Source organism: Mytilus edulis, chromosome 2 (genome assembly GCF_963676685.1).
Source record: "Mytilus edulis chromosome 2, xbMytEdul2.2, whole genome shotgun sequence".
In the NCBI taxonomy this organism is placed as follows: domain Eukaryota; kingdom Metazoa; phylum Mollusca; class Bivalvia; order Mytilida; family Mytilidae; genus Mytilus; species Mytilus edulis.
The window spans coordinates 90,268,718-90,286,940 of record NC_092345.1 but is presented as its reverse complement, the minus strand read 5'-3'; the positions used below and the strand labels follow the sequence as shown (position 1 = coordinate 90,286,940).

At 32.8% G+C, this 18,223-nt stretch overlaps 1 protein-coding gene across 1 annotated transcript; it reads right to left on the bottom strand.

Annotated features, from left to right (window-relative positions):
* Nucleotides 1-5,239: 5,239 nt before the first annotated feature.
* LOC139513382 (uncharacterized) lies at nucleotides 5,240-17,563 on the bottom strand. The gene is made up of 7 exons (XM_071301799.1): nucleotides 17,324-17,563; nucleotides 10,940-11,033; nucleotides 10,035-10,168; nucleotides 9,434-9,521; nucleotides 8,870-8,943; nucleotides 7,468-7,594; nucleotides 5,240-5,684 (listed from the first exon to the last, which is right to left on the bottom strand). The coding sequence occupies exons 1-7, from the start codon at nucleotides 17,482-17,484 to the stop codon at nucleotides 5,628-5,630; spliced, it is 735 nt and encodes a 244-aa protein (XP_071157900.1). The 5' UTR covers nucleotides 17,485-17,563; the 3' UTR covers nucleotides 5,240-5,627.
* Between the last annotated feature and the right edge of the window lie 660 nt (nucleotides 17,564-18,223).

Genomic DNA, 18,223 nt, shown 5'->3' with positions numbered 1-18,223 from the left:
TGCATAGTTAGAGAGTTTTAGATCGATTTTATTCGATATGTAAAAATAAATGATCTTAATAGATGTCATTGTGGGATGCAATATGTAGGTTAAACAGGACATGCATTTTCCAAAAGCTGGTCTGGACTATGATAGAAAATAACCAATGCAATGCATAAAATATCACGGTTGGACTGTCAAGTACGTTATAGGGATGCATATATGCGGCACATCAAAGATAAGATTAAGTTACCCATTGTACTTTAGAATTAAGACAAAACTTAAATTCACTTGAATACATTGATCTGTTATCTTGTCGACTTAAAGGCCCTCCAGACAGATGGATTATATCATGAGAAGAGACCTTGATGAAATTTGAAATAAGTTTCACGGGAACGAAGATTTTGTAAAAACGTTTGTAGTGATTAGATTATCATAGACATAATTTCAAAAATTAGACGCCAAGGTCGAAATTAGTTCTAACTCGCAATGAAGAAAATTTCAACTGTCTTATATTCAGAAGGTCTCCGCACGTACCCGAAGACACAATTTTTCACAATTTTGTGGAAGTACGTTGCTGGTAGATAAAGTCGCACCAATTAACACTTAACTTTTTTTCTGCGGTTTCAAAGCTCTTCATCGACATCAACATTATTTTAAACCAGTTGTTCACAACTCCGACAATAAGGTACAATACTTTTTGATGTTGATACGGATAACAGCAGTGTCCTAAAACTATGACAATGTCATGTTTTTAAATTACACTGTTTCGAGTTTCACAGTAGTAGTAACAGTTTGACATGTCTTCGTAAAATGTGCTGAGTGTCAACGTACTTTAAATATGCTTATTGTAATATGCCAGCTATGCTGGCACTTATGGTAGAAGCATCGTTTTGGGACAAAGAACGATAACTCTTGCTAGACGACCCATCTGAAAAGTTTCGTCACTCTCGTTAAATCTCGTACGATTATTTTTTATTAATGGCTGCCAAAATTCTCGTTCAATCGCGATCTTGTAAAAACAGGCAGAACGGAACAAATTCGATGTTAAATACGACATGAATTTATATTTGTTTGCAAAAACAAGAATTCAGAAATGTTGGCTACTTGTGTAGCTTATTTAAATTTTATTGTACCACGGAAATTACCGAAGTTATGACAACAACATCCGACGCCATGTTTCGTCTGCTTCAACATTCCATTCGAACTCCGAAACAGCGGTTACGTCCTCTTTACTACGCTACGTTGACTTTAAATAAATAATGTTCACTCTTTACATAGTCATAGAACTGGCAAAATCGGCAGCAATTTCACTTCTTTAAATTTAAAATGCCGGTGCCGTCAAAATAGTTATTTTTATAGCAATAGGCATAATAGCATTCGATTTGTGCTTTGTGTTTCCTTTACCATTATCTCAATCTTAGAAGCTGGGTTGGTGTATGCAGCAGACGATTGTTTACGTTATTGAATCCCGGAAGAAGTCCTCTATTAAAGAGACCCGAGAGATGCGAAGTGCTGGTGGCAGTGATGATAGTTTAGCGAAGCAACGTCACCACTGTTTCGGAGTTTGCATTCCATTATCAGTGAGGTCAAAGCAAATGTCCTAAATAATCACAGGTACTTCATTCAAAAGTCACAAAATCATAGTTAACGATAACATATTTAGCGTAAAAGTTCCGTCCAGCCATGGGAACACAGAAAAAAAACTCTGCAAGCAATATATTTCGCATTTCTTTTTACAAATTGACCATGTCGGACATGCGGGGTAAACTCCGGTGCACTGGTTGACCATGACTCCTTATGTTCATCTGCCACATATCATTATTCCCCACACCAAGGAACAGTCATAATTATACAGTTGAATGTGATCACGGTTATTCATGTAGTCAATGGCGAATCCAGCATTTTTCATAAAAGGGGGGGGGGGGGGGGGGGCTGACGGGGCGCTCCAGTCATGATTCAGTTATTCCCTATATAATCATCATTTTTTTCCCCATGAAAAGGGTCTCCTTCTGGATCCTTTGGTAGACCACAGACTAATTCAAAACTTAACAAAAGTTAAAACATTCAAATAATTCACAATCTTCTTATTCTGTACTTTCTATTAAAATGGCAAACTCTCAAGACATCTTTTCATTGATTATGTCACACCTTATACAGTCCCAGGAAATGGAAACTGTTTTGTTTTCTCTCTCTAAGTTATATCATAAAAGGAGACTTGAGTCTAAGTAGTACATTTAGAACTGACTACTGTATATATTGTATGCTTCAATATTGTCCAAAATTGGATTTTATGGGAAGATGGAGTTATTATGATAACCCATGAGAATAAACCATGGTGTGTTTATAGGGCATGTTACTTGGAAGCATGTGGGCTACATCCTTTAAAATTCAAGCTGCAGCAGTCGCCTGCATATTTTATGCATCAGTTTATCCCTGATCAAAACATATTCACTCTACCAAGTATTTTATCACTATATCACTATCAGGTTCACATTTCAACCTATTTAGCAATACACACTTATGATATAACATCACAGTACAAAAATTGTACTCAGTAACCAAATTGCACCTATTCAACAAAAAATACCTGCAAAAAACTTACAAGTTTTGTTTCACCATGTGAAATTATCTTATTATCATCTTTTTACTCTGGTACATTAATTAATAAGTGATAGATTTCTCTTAGAAGAAATTTAAAGGTCTGAGTGACTATAAACTATACAGAGAACAATACCTGTTGTATTTGTTCAATGGGACAATAGAACTGCAAACAGTTTAAATGGACAGGTAACTATCAGGTGAATCTATGGAAAGGTTCAATTGGGTTCCAATAAAATGAGCAAATTAAATGTGTTACCATGAACATCCTTTTCTTTCAAAAATAATAGTTACAGCATGAAATAAAACAAAATCTCTTTTTATATCCCAGTTTAAAGGATTTGAAATTAACCATACATGTAAAGATGTATGGAATTTGGGTACTGGTCTCATTACAGGATCATGGATTGTTTGGATGTTATTTCAAACTAATTTTTCAATGACTCTACATGGACTCAAAATTAAATTGGTATTACTCTATTGTAAATAAGGGAAGTCTACAAAATAAGCACAGAATAAACTTTTGTCTGGTACATAAAAAAAAGTTTGGTAAAAAAAACTGACAATTTAGGTAAAATTAGGGTATTCTCATGTTAGCAAATTTATTTTCATGACCCCAAAAAAAAAAAGTACAAACCTAAAGGCAATAAAATGCTTTGCCATGCACAGCCTGATACAACCGCAGATGTATATTGAGCATATAAATAACACCAAATTTTTTTATGTCAGTTGAAATCAAACATATTTTTAATTTTGGATCCTTTAAACTTCAATATGGACTAATTTGAAAACAGGCACAGGTAGACCCACATATTTCTATTCAGCAGAAGTCTCAAACTACATGTACATATCTCCTTAATTCCATTTGATAGTAAGTCCTACTAACTATTGAAAATGTGTACATTTAATTTTTTTCTAGCTCCTCTCGTGTGAAAGCAGAACCTTTTTGGTCACCATTTATGTGTTGCATCTAAATAAGAATTGTAACACTTTATAGTGACTGAACAGGTTAAACAAATACTTCTTAGGAAACAGAAAAAGAAGACAACTTGAAACAGCACAGCCATGCCAGTATAGGGTATGTATGTATAAAACTCAGATCAGAATAGCATGGACAATGTGTTAGTTCTATGTCCTTGTGAATTTATTGTGAGGAAATTATCAATAATTCTGCAGATAATGCAATTTATTCAAGTGTTTTGTACATTGCTGTTAAAATTTTCACACAATCAGTGAAACATTCAAACAAGCTAAACTGAATTTTTATTACTGAAAGTTTCAAACATTGACAAATGTTTTATTTACTCATGTGTTTCTGTGAGAGAAAAATAATCATGTGCAATTTTTGGAATTAAAGGGAAAGAAGATCCTTTTCTCGCTCTGGTGCATGTCAATTGTGAATATATACTTACCGTTACGGTTACCAAATATATTTTCTTTATCATGATACTCACATCAACATTATCAAGAAGTACATGTACATCATAGGAAAAATGCACAGACTACAGATAAAATGTTTAAAACACCATATTTTGAGTGCATCTCCTGCCAAATCTGTACTAGATGAGTATAATTGATGTAAATAAGGTAATTTTTGGAAGAAAAACCCAAAATAAAAAAATAAAAATACCCCCAATAATGTACTATAACCCCAAAATCAATTCTTATCTTCCTTTTGAGTTTTGTGTATGAACCTCCTGGTAAAATTTCATGGAAATCCATTTACTTAACTCAAGTTATTGTCTGAAACCAAATGTGTTTTTTTTAACATGCTTGTATTTCCCATTTCCATTCTCAATTTTTTTTTGCTATCATATAAGAACTTGAAAAGTAAGCTACATTATGTACATGTAACAAAAAAAATATATGCAAGAAATGACATAAAACTGACTCTGAATTTAATAGTACATGTCAGATATTGATGTAGAACTCACAAACTGAAGATGATCAGAAATACAAATGTTTTTATTCGAGTCAGATTTTTTTTTACCGAAGCCATTCAGCACTATCATTAAAAAATTTTTAGTCAAAATTTAACACTAGTATTAAGGTTTATCATAACAAATTGGCAAATACAGTCTTATTATCACCTAAAAAATACTGTGTACAGACTGTTTTATGTTTTTAGATAATAAAAAAGTTAAATTCAATTTGCATATCTGAAAGATAAAATCATTTTTGGCAAAGATCTGGATTCAAAATATTTTTTTGTCCTATGCTTTTTTATTCATCAATTTGGGAATCAGAATATTTTTTTTCAAGAAAAATAGCATTTTCCATCTGAACTTATAATTTTATTTTAGACATAAACAAAACGTTACTGTAGCCTTGGACATTCGTTCTGAACATGCATGTAATATTTGCCACTGAACGTTAAACAACCAACAACCAATCAATATCTAGGACATTATAAAGCTGGCATTTAAGGTAGCGCCTTCCTCATATTATATAGTAATAATTCAAGATACAAAATGTCTATATGGTAGAAATGGTTTAAATTAAAGGAATTCTTAACTTGTTTATTTATTTGTTCCTTTTTTCCGCTTCGTTGGTACCCAATTTTCGGTGTCGATGATACACAGTGTTAAAAGTGGTGTTAAAACACCAACTATCAATCAAACTTGTAGCATATTTGATTAAAACAGAACAACAACGCACATGTTTTCAGTAATCTTTCTTTTATTGAATATTCAAGATTGTTTCTTATATAATATAGAGAGTTTATCAACAGAATGCATGAATTAAGAACTTCGACTATTTTATCAACAAGTAAAGACAATGGTATAAAAAAAGTCACTAGGTTAATACAAAACGAACAAAAAGTTTTAAAAAAGTGTTATTTACATCGAAGTTATAATATTCCAGATATTACTGACAAAGGTTGCAAACAGTCATTCAATCACAACAACCTTTATAGAAGGTAGAGCATATCATGGACAACGGACCTTACTTAATACTGTTGAGTTATTGTATATAAACAAAAACTCTTTGTAACTTAGTATTAGCAATTAAAGTTTAATACTTTAAAAGCTGTTGAGCATTCAGATTTAAATATTCGAGTATGACGTTCTTTTCCCGCGTGTGACAACAAACACTGTACCATCCTGAAATATAAAATGTAAATTTATAATGATGTGTTCAAAGGAAAAACCAATAAATAGGTCGGACAAATTAACGTTTTCATTCATAGGTGAATGAAAATTCCCTTTCATTGACTGGCGTACACCAGAAGGACCAAACAGATAGTAATTGATGTAAAGGATATTATTAGTCTACAATTTTACTGATGGTAAACTTGAAAACTAACAATAACAGATGACAAATTTAATTATCCGTACGTAATGCACAAGTAAATACAATATCACTGACATAATTAAACGTCTCCTGCTCGATATGAACCAACAGCCATGTGAATTTGTGAGATTTGAAAAATCAATTTTAAAAGATCGAGTCTGTGATAATTGTATGAATATTTTAGAAGAAAAAGCCCCTGTTATTTTATCGTGTCCTTTATATGACGATTTTAGAAAAAAAAATTTAATAAAGCAACACATTTTAATAGTGATTTTATGTATTTTAATGATAAACAGAAATAAGGGTTTTTATTTACAGAAAATAATATGATTCATAGCTGTGCCAAAGCCTATAATCTTATTTTAAAGAGACGTAGAAGTGTTTTATACTGTAAATAATGTTCTGACTTATCAATATGTTTTATAATAGGTGAATTCTTTATGTAATGCTTTTAATGTTATAGTCTATTATAATTCTGTACATAATCTTGGTAAGCTCTGAAATTACACAACTACATAAACCAAAAGAAGCTATTTGGATCATGTTGTTCATATAACTTTTCAAAAGAACATGTTTAAACCATTGTAAACAATCCAAACAAATCATTGCATAACTAATTTAAATTTGACAATAAACTATCAACATTTCAAAATATTCACTAATACAAACTTGTTCGTCCTTCATCTCATTACTAATGACATTTGTTTCTACTAAAGGAAATCTAAATTAAACCAGAGTTTAGATTGCTATTCCATTTAAAAAGAATCCTGACGTACTTTGCAACTTCGGGTAGATAGGCGGAGCTTGGACTGTGGTTTAATCTGATATTTTTTATGTTAAACCATGATTTAAACTCCGCCACTTTGTCACGTCTCCATGTGATTGACAGTTTAGTAAATGCACGAGGACAAGGATTTCGTTTGTTTTACAAATAGGATTTCGTCACTGACTTAATAATTTCAACGAAATTTTTAGACACACCTCTTACGATTCGGTAGGGGGGGGGGGGGGCTGTTTCTACCTGAGCCAGAATATTTCTATTTATAAATGCAATTAAATTTTGTTGCAATACAATTTTGTTGGGGGGAATCTTTTTTTTAAAGAACTGTTTTATCAGAGTTGGAATAATTTATTCTTAAATTTTACAGGCCCCAAAAAAAATCAAATGGTATGTGCCTTAGAGGAACCCGAGTCGCTCAATTCAGAAAAATATCTTTTTGTCATTTCTGATTTGCCGTATTCCCAACTGGGTCGGTTTTCTCGTGCGCGGGCTAAGCAGTGGTCAAGAACGACATTCCCACTGGTTTTTTATTGGATAAAAATCACCAGGCCACTTTTGAATGATGTTACAAAACATATACACCACGCCTTATTCATTTACATTTTTAAACGAACTCATCCTGCGGATTCGTCGTTTAAAGATATTCTCGTAAATAGCGTGGTATATATAATACCTATATAGTTAGATTTTTTGTAGTTGCATGGGCGTCAAAACCCTTAATCTGTGTTTATTCCTATAAATAAGGGGATCAAATGTTAGATTTTAGAAGAAAATGCGCGAGATGTTTGACCGGATTTCTTTAAAATACTTGCCTTCACTAATCCTGGCACTGTCGACCATAGAGAATAATTTGGTATTCTTTGTTTCCCCGATGCTTTCCTTACAAATGTTTGAATAGACATTCCTAATACCAGGTATACAACAATAAAGCATAAAAACCTGAAAACAAATAAATACTATCAGTATGTAAAATGAAAAAAGTCAATTTAAGAAATAATTTTAACAAGAATGTGTCCTCAGTACACGAATGCCCCACTCGCACTATCATTTTCCATGTTCAGTGGACCGTGAAATTGGGGTAAAAACTCTAATTTGGCATTAAAATTAGAAAGATCATATCATAGGGAACATGTGTACTAAGTTTGAAGTCGATTGGACTTCAACTTCATCAAAAACTACCTTGACCAAAAACTTTAACCTGGAGCGGGACAGACGGACGAACGGACGGACGGACGGACAGACGGACGGACGGACGGACAGACAGACGGACGGACGGACGGACGCACAGACCAGAAAACATAATGCCCCTCTACTATCGTAGATGGGGCATACAAATCTCAATTCGTACGTTTAATATTGCAAAGTGTGTGTTTAGAGGGAAAAAACAAACAAATTATACTAGAAGCACTTTTTTGTGTTAACCCCAAAAGATTGACAGCAATAGATTTATAACCTACTGGAATACTTAAGGATCTTTATGACAAGAGGAATAGCTAAATCCATCTAATGTGACCTTTGCCCGAGTGTAGTTTCTCAATTACATTCTACTTCAGCTAAAACTATTTAGCAGGACGTGTCTATAACAATAAAGAGTCGAAAGATAACCATGTGTTTGTTGATTTTGGAGAAAACAAATGTCAGTGGTTGCTTATTGTGGTATTGTATATTTTCAAGATGCTATGTCGTTCCCACAAGTTAGTTATCTCGTTCCCTCAAGATGCTATGTCGTTCCCACAAGATAGTTATCTCGTTCCCTCAAGATACTATGTCGTTCCCACAAGACAGTTATCTCGTTTTAAAAATTTGAATGCGAGAAATTCATAAGTTTTAATGAGAAAACCATGAATTTATAAGACTGAATGTATGTACATAAGTCATATTGTATTGACAATTATCGATTGTTGGTTAGATGATTTTGTTATTGCTGTAGCTTCTTCTTTCACTCATATCGTGTAAGTTTTGGTAAATAGTATTAGTGTGACAGGTATTTGTACATCCTCCGCAGATTGTTATAAAAAAAAATAAAGTCTTGTAAACAGTATTAACAACATTATTTTTAGTGATATGTTTCTGAATTTGCCCTACTTTCCGAATTCTCATGTAAAATAACAAAAGAAAGCACAAATCACACCAATACGTCCATGATGATTTCAATGATTTTTTTTCCATTAGAAGTACACGAAATGCAGTACGTACCGAATCATGTCTACTTACGCTATGAGAATTATTGTTCCTATTGATATTCCACCTAAGTCAACACATGCATATTTAGTCTGCAACTCAAAAAACTACAAACAAAATTTCAAATATTGGATTAGTAAAGATTTGTAAACAAGCACTTTATTTAATAAAATATATGTAAAACAAGACAGACTCGATCAGAGTAATTACAACGTCCCAAAATTAGTATAATTCTAGTTTATTTTTAATTCAAGAATAGGGTACTCAATGAATAATATCAGAAATAAGTTTGCTGTATAGAATTAAACTCAACTAGTTAATTCATTTTGCATTGAGCTCATCACTGTTTTTGTTCGGATTTCCCATGCATATAATTTTTAGTAAGTCCTTCAGTTATCTTTTATGTCGCGGTGTCGACTATCATTCGACTAAAGCTTGATAACTGTTCCCTGTCTTCTTACTGGTTTACAACTGTTGTATTTGTTTGACGATCAAGTGGACGGGTACAAACCCCACAGTCACTTTTATTTATTAGAAATGAATTTAATTACCAAACATAGCATATATATATATTTTAAACTTTAAAAAACAACTCACATATTCACCGCTTCCTAGTGGTATCTCCCCCTTAACATCAAGAAAACCTTCTTTATCTTTGTCACATGTCAATGTGATTTCAGCAGATCTAAACAAAATAAACCAATATGAACAGTTAACCTTCCATTACACGTCTTTAATTCTATTTTCAAGCGTCAAATCGTCACAGTGGCGGATGCAGGAATTTTCGAAAGGGGGGGTGCTAGCCCAGGGCAAAAGGGGGGGGGGGTGCAAAACATATGTCCCGATTCAAATGCATTGATCGGCCAAAATAAAGGGGGGTGCGGACCCCCGGAACCCCCCCTCTGGATCCGCCACTGCGTCAAAACTAGGTCAAGAACTATGAAAAGGCTTTCATATACTTTTTTTAAACATTCTTGACTTTTTTTTATAGTTCTACCCAGGTTCTACTTAATTGCCCCCTCCCCATCTTAATTTGATTCATTAGTTTAAAATCTTGGCATTTATATCTGGAATAAGAAATTTAAATGTTTTGTTCAATCTGTAAAAAAAAATGGGTCTTAATAACGAATAAATGGGAAACTGAAATATTGTATGGACACTTTAACATTTTAATAAAAAAAAAAACTAATATGCTTACCTTTGAGCACCACCTGTTCCTGCGTAAATGTATGTTAATTTAGTTACTTTTCCTGAAGTGCTAAACACAGCTGAATCCTGATCGCCGAGTGTAAAATATGACGCATTAGGTATATTATTGTGGACATTACAAACCTGAAAATATAAAATTGTTGATACAATAATTATGAAAAAGAACGACTGAAATCAATTTTCAGTCACCATCGTGAATTGGCTGACCGCTAAATGTGTGTCAATTCATTAGCAACATGTTATCGCGGTCTTAGATATCTAGATACCAGTCGTTGGATCTTAAACTATACCGATCGTGACATTTAGTGTTATTTCGACTGGCGGGTGGTGTATGCGTAACAGTAGACACTAACCCTGGCGACGCACTTTGGCCCTCGGTCATTAAACTTTACAAAATGAGTGCTCGAAGCAGCAAATCCGATAATTTGATTGGTTGATTTTTGAGTCTGAGTACGACAATCCTGCTCGAATATTTTATGACCGCAGCGTTCCTTTTGGATTTCATACAAGTCTTTCAGTCAGTTCCGTTTGTTGCCTTTATTTGTTTCTTCTCAATCGATTACGAAATTTTAAAATCTGCAAACACTTGTCGCCGTTATCAAAATATATAAACAATAAAAAAAAAACAAAAAAAAACGATAACATAGGGCACGAAAAAATAATAGTCAAAACACAATATCATAACCGAAAGAAGAAAGAAGAAATAAAAATTATTTGTCAAATGTATCACGAGTATCGACTAGTCTACTAATCATTCCTTGTTGTTTTCTTTTATTCTTTTTGCGTTGTCACGAAACTCATGTAAAGAACTCACAATGGGGTTATTTGGTTTGTCATTAGTTAAGCTATATTGTTATGCCTTGAAGAAGTACAATTTTGCATTCAAAAACTTACAGCCACGTCCATGCAGTCCCCTTCATTGAAAGGTTGACAAGGATTCCAAGAATACATATCAGCATTGGAATCGGGATCTGGTTGGTCTTCAAATCTGAAAACAAAATCGTGTGAATGAGACTATGCGAATTTGCTAGGAATGACCAAAATAATCAGAAGGTTTGAGCTGAGGGACAGGAGAATTTTAAAAATAAATATCCTGGCCTGGTAAAAACTGAAAATATATTCTTGGTCAAGTCAGGATGGAAATTACTATTATGCAACGAAAAATGTAGGACATAATCGAAGTCTAAAAGTTCTTAATTTTCACTTAGAAACGAAATATTTCTATCATGCCAAGCTTTAATGATATTTCATATTTATAAGGGTAGACGTAAATTTTTTCAACATTTTAAAACACCTTCCTTACACAGTAAAAATAACACTAGGTAGATATATACAAATATAACGTTTACACATTTGAAAATGAGCATATGACATGGCAAAACTATTTCCTAAATAATAGAATTAGAGTAAAAACTGATGATATTTTAATGCTTCCCGTTATTTATATTGTGTGAACCCATATCTTATTTTACGAGTTAAACGTTTGGTGAATCGATATCCAAACACACTGTAAATCTAAGTGTTAACAAATAGAACACTGCTTGCACGCTTTTTTGTAACACTTTTTGAACGTGTAATGGTGTTCCAAATGTTTACACTAGTGTTAATCAATTGAATGTGTGGTGTTCAGTTTTTAATGCCTTTGTGTTTCATTTTTGAACACTTGATGTTAGAGACCTTAACATTAGTGTTCAACGATTTAACGTGTCCGAATGTTCAAAATCTTAATACGTCGACGCGTTCAACAGCCATGTAACACTTTTTGAACGCACTGAACATGTTCAAAACCAGAAATGTTAAGATCCAGAACACCAGATGTTAACATTCAGAACAGTTGACATAGGTGTTCAAAGTGATGGTGTTCAAATGTAGAACATGTTCTATTTTCAAGCGTACATAATGTTCCATAAATACTAAACTTAATTAAACTGTTATAAAAACTATATTGAATCAGGCAAAATATAACAATAAAACATATTTTAACAAGTAATTCTTTATATAATCAAATGAGCATATATGTAAGACATGTAAAAAAAAGTACACAAGAATACCTTATGATATCACAAGTAACAGTCAGTGAAATCACATACATAATGTTTTTTAAAAATTGACTTCACATCACAAATAAGTATTTACCCCTACATGAAAAGATAGTTGCTACATCATGTGTATCCTAACCGAAAAAGCATGTCAAAGTGATAAGTAGATAGTTTATGATATAGATATTTGTCACAATGAAAGTTTAAAAGTTTGCAAATTCCAAGAGTTCTTGTACGATCACATACAATGAACGCTCCACTTTTCAGTGCATCTTCACTTAAAGCTATCAACTAAGTGGCATTTTATGTGTTGTTATCAACTTCCAAATGTCAAAGTCATCCACAACAAGTAATGTCTATGAGCCTATATATCCTGCAAAATAAAATTTAAAATTAATAGAAGAGAGTTTTTTTTTATAAAACATCAAATTATGCAATGATTGTTATGCTTTAATTTCGATATATACTACGTCTAGAGTACAAATTGATATTCTATGGCACTGAAATGCAAGTTTTGACATTATAAATTACAAAAGTCGATTTCTTGACCTAAGGTATACAGATATAGAAATGATACACCCACATAAGCTATTAATAAACATATATTGTCATACCTTTTTTTATATCTTTTTTTTTTCAACACTTTATAGCATGCAGAAATGACCTTCGTGGGATTATTGGCTACCTGTTCCTAATTCAAACATTTCAATCTAACGATTCCTGCAAATAAAACAAAACGAATGCATTTTCTAAGTCAACTGAAATGGTGTTCCAAATGTTTACACTAGTGTTCATCAATTGAATGTGTGGTGTTCAGTTTTTAATGCCTTCGTGTTTCACTTTTGAACACTTGATGTTAGAGTTATTTAACACTTAGTGTTCATCAATTTAATGTGCAGTGTTCAGTTTTTAATGCCTTTGTGTTTCATTTTTGAACACTTGATGTTAGAGTTATTTAACACTTAGTGTTCATCATTTGAATATGTGGTGTTCAGTTTTTAATGCCTTTGTGTTTCATTTTTGAACACTTCATGTTAGAGTTCTAAACACTTAAGTGTTCATCAATTGAATGTGTGGTGTTCAGTTTTTAATGCCTTTGTGTTTCATTTTTGAACACTTGATGTTAGAGTTCTTAACACTTAGTGTTCAGCGATCTTCAGCTAATATACGTGGATAACTTGGCAACAATCATCATTTATTCTGTATAATAGACAGACGATCACAGACTGGTTATTCATCAGTTTAGGAAATCATTTGTTATGAACGTTTAATCTAAATCCTGTTCTTTAATTCGTCTTTTATTTTGTTATATATTTGGATATAACAGTTATGAATATTTGACAAATATATATCTGACATGAGAAAATAACAAGGAAGCCATCGAACTACCTATGGAGATTATCCTAATTTGTTACTCACTTCTTTCATGTTCATGTGGGATAGAAGTCCCTTCTCCAGTTCTCTTCCTTATGTGTATCCATTCTTCGTTAAACCGCCTAAATCACCAGCCGATATCTGTTTCCGGTATTTGGTACCCTGGTATATTTTTTTTAACGCGAGGTGTTCAAAATTTCGAGCGATTTGAACACTGATTGAACATGTAATGTTAATAAACTGAACGGATCATGAAATAAGATAAACATCGACATATTTTTATTACGATATTATCATAACAGGCCTAATTGATATGCATTATTTTGTCACTTGTAAGTAAAACTAGTAATAATAATAAAATAAGTTCATAAACTATACATATATCCTGTATATGTCAGCTTGGAAGTTTAATATTTCCCAATTACTAAAATATTAGTAAAAAATTCACAGATCATCATCCTGCGTATACATTCATATATTTTAAAGAATTTCTTTTTGAATTTGCCAATTAGAAGGATAGAAAATCGGACAAACGACTGTCTTCTTTTTTTTACATCAGAATTTGAACACTGGTGTTCACTGTGTCTGAACACACATGTTAGTAGTTTTAACACAAACGTTAAAACTTTGAACACGTCTCTAAGCATTAACATATGACGTTAAAATATTGAACATTCGGTGTACAAATTTTGAACGCGTCCGGACGCGTCAGGCGTCAGGTATATTTACAGTGCAGACAGTCGGTATTTTAATGGATGGTAATTTTTTATCCATCTTGCAGACTCCTATATAGGAACATTCATTTGCCCCGTCGTATATATAGAGTTCAAAATTCGATTGATACATCGCACTATAATCCCCATCACTTATAACATAAGACGCTTTCCTTGTTGACGCATCCAGTTTCTCTCCTTTTTGGAGTTCATGTGATTCCTGAAGTGTTTGCACGTTATTTGTATTGTCAAAAAGTAATGTCAAAATAAGAATAAGTAATAGTATGTTGGCTATTGAACGGTCGATATAATAAAACAACCTTAGAAAATAGAATATTATGTCCGTTATGCCATAAAGAGGTGGAAGATGAATTCTATATTATCACAATGATGTACAAAATTTAATAAACATTTACTTAAAATGTTTAATGAGACTTTTCATAGTGGCCCTTGTTTTAATTCATTGAGTAAGGAAAATAAATTTGATTTTATATTTTCCTGTGAAGAATGTGATATATATATATGAACTTACCGTCAATGTATAAGTGGAGTAATGAGAGAAACAACTATAATGCCAATAGTGAATACATAAACTTATGGGCTTTGCTCATTGTTGAAGGCCGAACGATGGCCTATAGTTGTTTATTTCTGTGTCATTTGGTCTCTTGTGGAGAATTGTCTCATTGGCAAGCATACCACATCTTCTTTTTTTATATTAGTATGATATTACTAATGACCAATATTATAATGTGATACTAAATGTAGTATATAATCATATCATTTGAAAAGATAACTTTATAGAGGATACGAATGCGAAAGTTTTTTTAACAGATTCGGTTCACACAAAACAATACAAACATAAGGTCTTAAGAGCTTCTTACCGAATATGAGGAGGCATGTTGTCGGCAAAATATCATTGCAATAAACATTTATATATTTTTTTTCAAATCTACCTGTTTGTATTGTTTTCTGTCTTTAGTTTTGTAAATAAAAAAACTCGACGAGCTCACAATTCGTCCTATTTCTTCAGGTCATTTACAAATAAATTTTATATATCCCACAATGCACATATATGATATATGCATGAGTTCGAACCACGGGCAGAACAAAAATTTGCGGAGGCAAATTTGCAGATTTTACATTGTTGACATTGTTGTGTTGATATATATATATATATATACTTTACTATAGATAAGTTTTTGTCCATTCGTTTTTGATGCGTTTTGTTAGTTTGATTTTGCCATGTGATTATGGACTTCCCAATTGATCTTCCTCTAAGTTCAGTATTTTTGTGATTTTACTTTTTAGCTGATCTGTAAAAATAACATCTCCATGCCTTATATATCATGTACTGTAGTACGCCGCTAGATTAAAACTGACGTGGAAAGGTAACACATGCCCACCGAAAGCTCTTTTAGTGAGAGCCCAGGTGGTCGTGTGGTCTAGCGGGACGGCTGCAGTGCAGGCGATTTGGTGTCACGATATCACAGTAGCATGGGTTCGAATCCCGGCGAGGGAAGAACCAAAAGTTTGCGAAAGCAAATTTACAGATCTAACATTGTTGGGTTGATGTTTAGACGAGTTGTATATACATTATGTACACAGCCATGTATCACCATCATTGATGGCGATCCGATGGATACATCTGTTGTAGAGTTGTCACTGACTCAGACGTACTTATGAATATAATTATTTTCTGTGACTGTATATTACATTAATTTGTAGGATCCTTTACTATAGATAATTAAGCTGATCTGTAACAATAACATCTTCATGCCTTATATATCATGTACTGTAGTACGCCGCTAGATTAAAACTGACGTGGAAAGGTAACACATGCCCACCGAAAGCTCTTTTAGTGAGAGCCCAGGTGGTCGTGTGGTCTAGCGGGACGGCTGCTGTGCAGGCGATTTGGTGTCACGATATCACAGTAGCATGGGTTCGAATCCCGGCGAGGGAAGAACCAAAAATTTGCGAAAGCAAATTTACAGATCTAACATTGTTGGGTTGATGTTTAGACGAGTTGTATATACATTATGTACACAGCCATGTATCACCATCATTGATGGCGATCCGATGGATACATCTGTTGTAGAGTTGTCACTGACTCAGACGTACTTATTTATATATATATATATATATGTGTGTGTGTGCTAATAAAATCAAAATAAAAGGTTCCTGTAGTAAGGTTTTTAACCTATAATGTTTTTTTTTTCTTTTACAGATTGTGACTTGAGTGGATAGTTGTCTCATTGGCACTCATACCACATCTTCTTACATCTTTTTTAAGGATGAATTGCAATATTTATAATCAGGAGTCTCGTCAGTGTTCTGAATAAAATGTCTATGTCATGATTTAACAAAAGTCATATGTCTAGATCAAAACTGAACTATTATCAACAATTGATTAGCTTTTTATCAGAGTTGTACTTACTTTTAGTTTTATCAGTACCCTTGTTTAAAGTCATATGAAACTTCAAATCAAAACAAAAATTATGCATATGGTTTTTTTTATAACTAAAGGGCTGATTTTTTTTATAAAACTTATATACATAAACTTTTTTCTGAAGATTTGTTGTCAATAATCGGCTTCCGGAACAACAATTGTATTCTGTAGACTTTAGTCCCAATTGCCCAGTTAATTAGATGCCAATTGTCACAACAACACTTACCGAGTGAAATATGTTTTGACTATTACACGATTTGAATTCATTAAAAAAAAGTCATGCACAGAAGACTAAGTTTCTAAATATGCATGCATTGGTCAAAGAATGGGAATAACATTATTTTCCCCACTCACTCGTTTCATAGGATTTTGATACTGTATAAACACAATGAAACGTGATGACAATTGCGAAAGATACCGTAGGGACATTCAAAATCATAAGTCGAAACTAAAACAACACCATGGCTAAAAAGACAATACTTACAGTCCATCAACAGTACCAAGACACAACATACAAAAACATAAAGACACGAACACCGCCAAAAATTGGGTGAGGGGTCAGTTGTCGGTTTGTATAGCCAATTTGCTGTTAAATACTTTTTTTAAATTACTAGCATTGTATTAAATTTTATAATGATCTGAGAAGGCTGTGTATCCAAAAATGAATACGCGTTATTATTTGCAGGTTAGTCAAAACACATCTTACCTCGGCGTTTGATCAGTATTTGAAAGCTGGTTAAGATTAATAGCTGCTCCATTTGAAAATTTACATGAACATGACGATGTCTTTTTACACGAGTCTTCACTTTGCACCAAGTCCCATATTAAGAAACTAAAATACACATAAAGTATAACTGTTCTTTTCATGTTTTAAAAAGTTACAAAGCAGGATAATAAATCTCACTACACTTTAAAAAATCTCAAAGCACGTGAGTACATTGATCATATAGCTAATATATTCATGTGGCTATACAAATAAACATATCATAAGATCATATGTCACATAACTTGTAATCAGTGTTAAAATTTGATATGAAAAATGTTAGGTTGACCGTATTATATGGCTCCCGAGATTACTATTTCTTCAATCATTTGGTAAAAAAAAAATTATTTTCAGGACTAATTCCAGAAATTAATTTGAATTTATCTTTTAATTGCAGTACACGACTTAATAAGCAAGTCATATTTATGGGAATGTACACGTTTACGATCAAACTAAACGCCAAACAAGTTAAGATTTAACTAAAAAAAAACATTCAGTGGTCATGTTCTTGACTTGGGACACTGCTCGAGGATCACAATTACAGATTAATTGTGCAGGAAGCATAGGTAAATTAAAGTACTCAGCCCCTATGGATTTTACTGACCTTCTTTGGATCTGTAGGGGGTCAGTAGCGAACCATATATAACTTGAAATGGTGGGCATCTGCTTACTTTTTAATTCACTGGTCCAGTGAGGGATCTTATTATTCCGCTCGAGAATTTATGTAGTAAGATTTACTATGCAAATTCTCGTTCCTCTGTTAACCTGAATTTTAATTGACAATAATTTGTAAAACGTGTTGTATCTGTTATCTTATGCTCCAAAGGTAGTGTTGTTTGTCCT

What these genes read in the sequence shown, in the direction of transcription:
- LOC139513382 (XM_071301799.1), bottom strand. Translation starts at nt 17,484, where the DNA reads ATGAAAAGAACAGTTATACTTTATGTGTATTTTAGTTTCTTAATATGG. An exon ending in CACTAGGAAGCGGTGAATAT is followed by an intron (nt 8,944 to 9,433) that starts GTGAGTTGTTTT and finishes TTTTGTTTGTAG; the next exon opens with TTTTTTGAGTTGCAGACTAA. An exon ending in CAGTGCCAGGATTAGTGAAG is followed by an intron (nt 5,685 to 7,467) that starts GCAAGTATTTTA and finishes TTTATATTTCAG; the next exon opens with GATGGTACAGTGTTTGTTGT.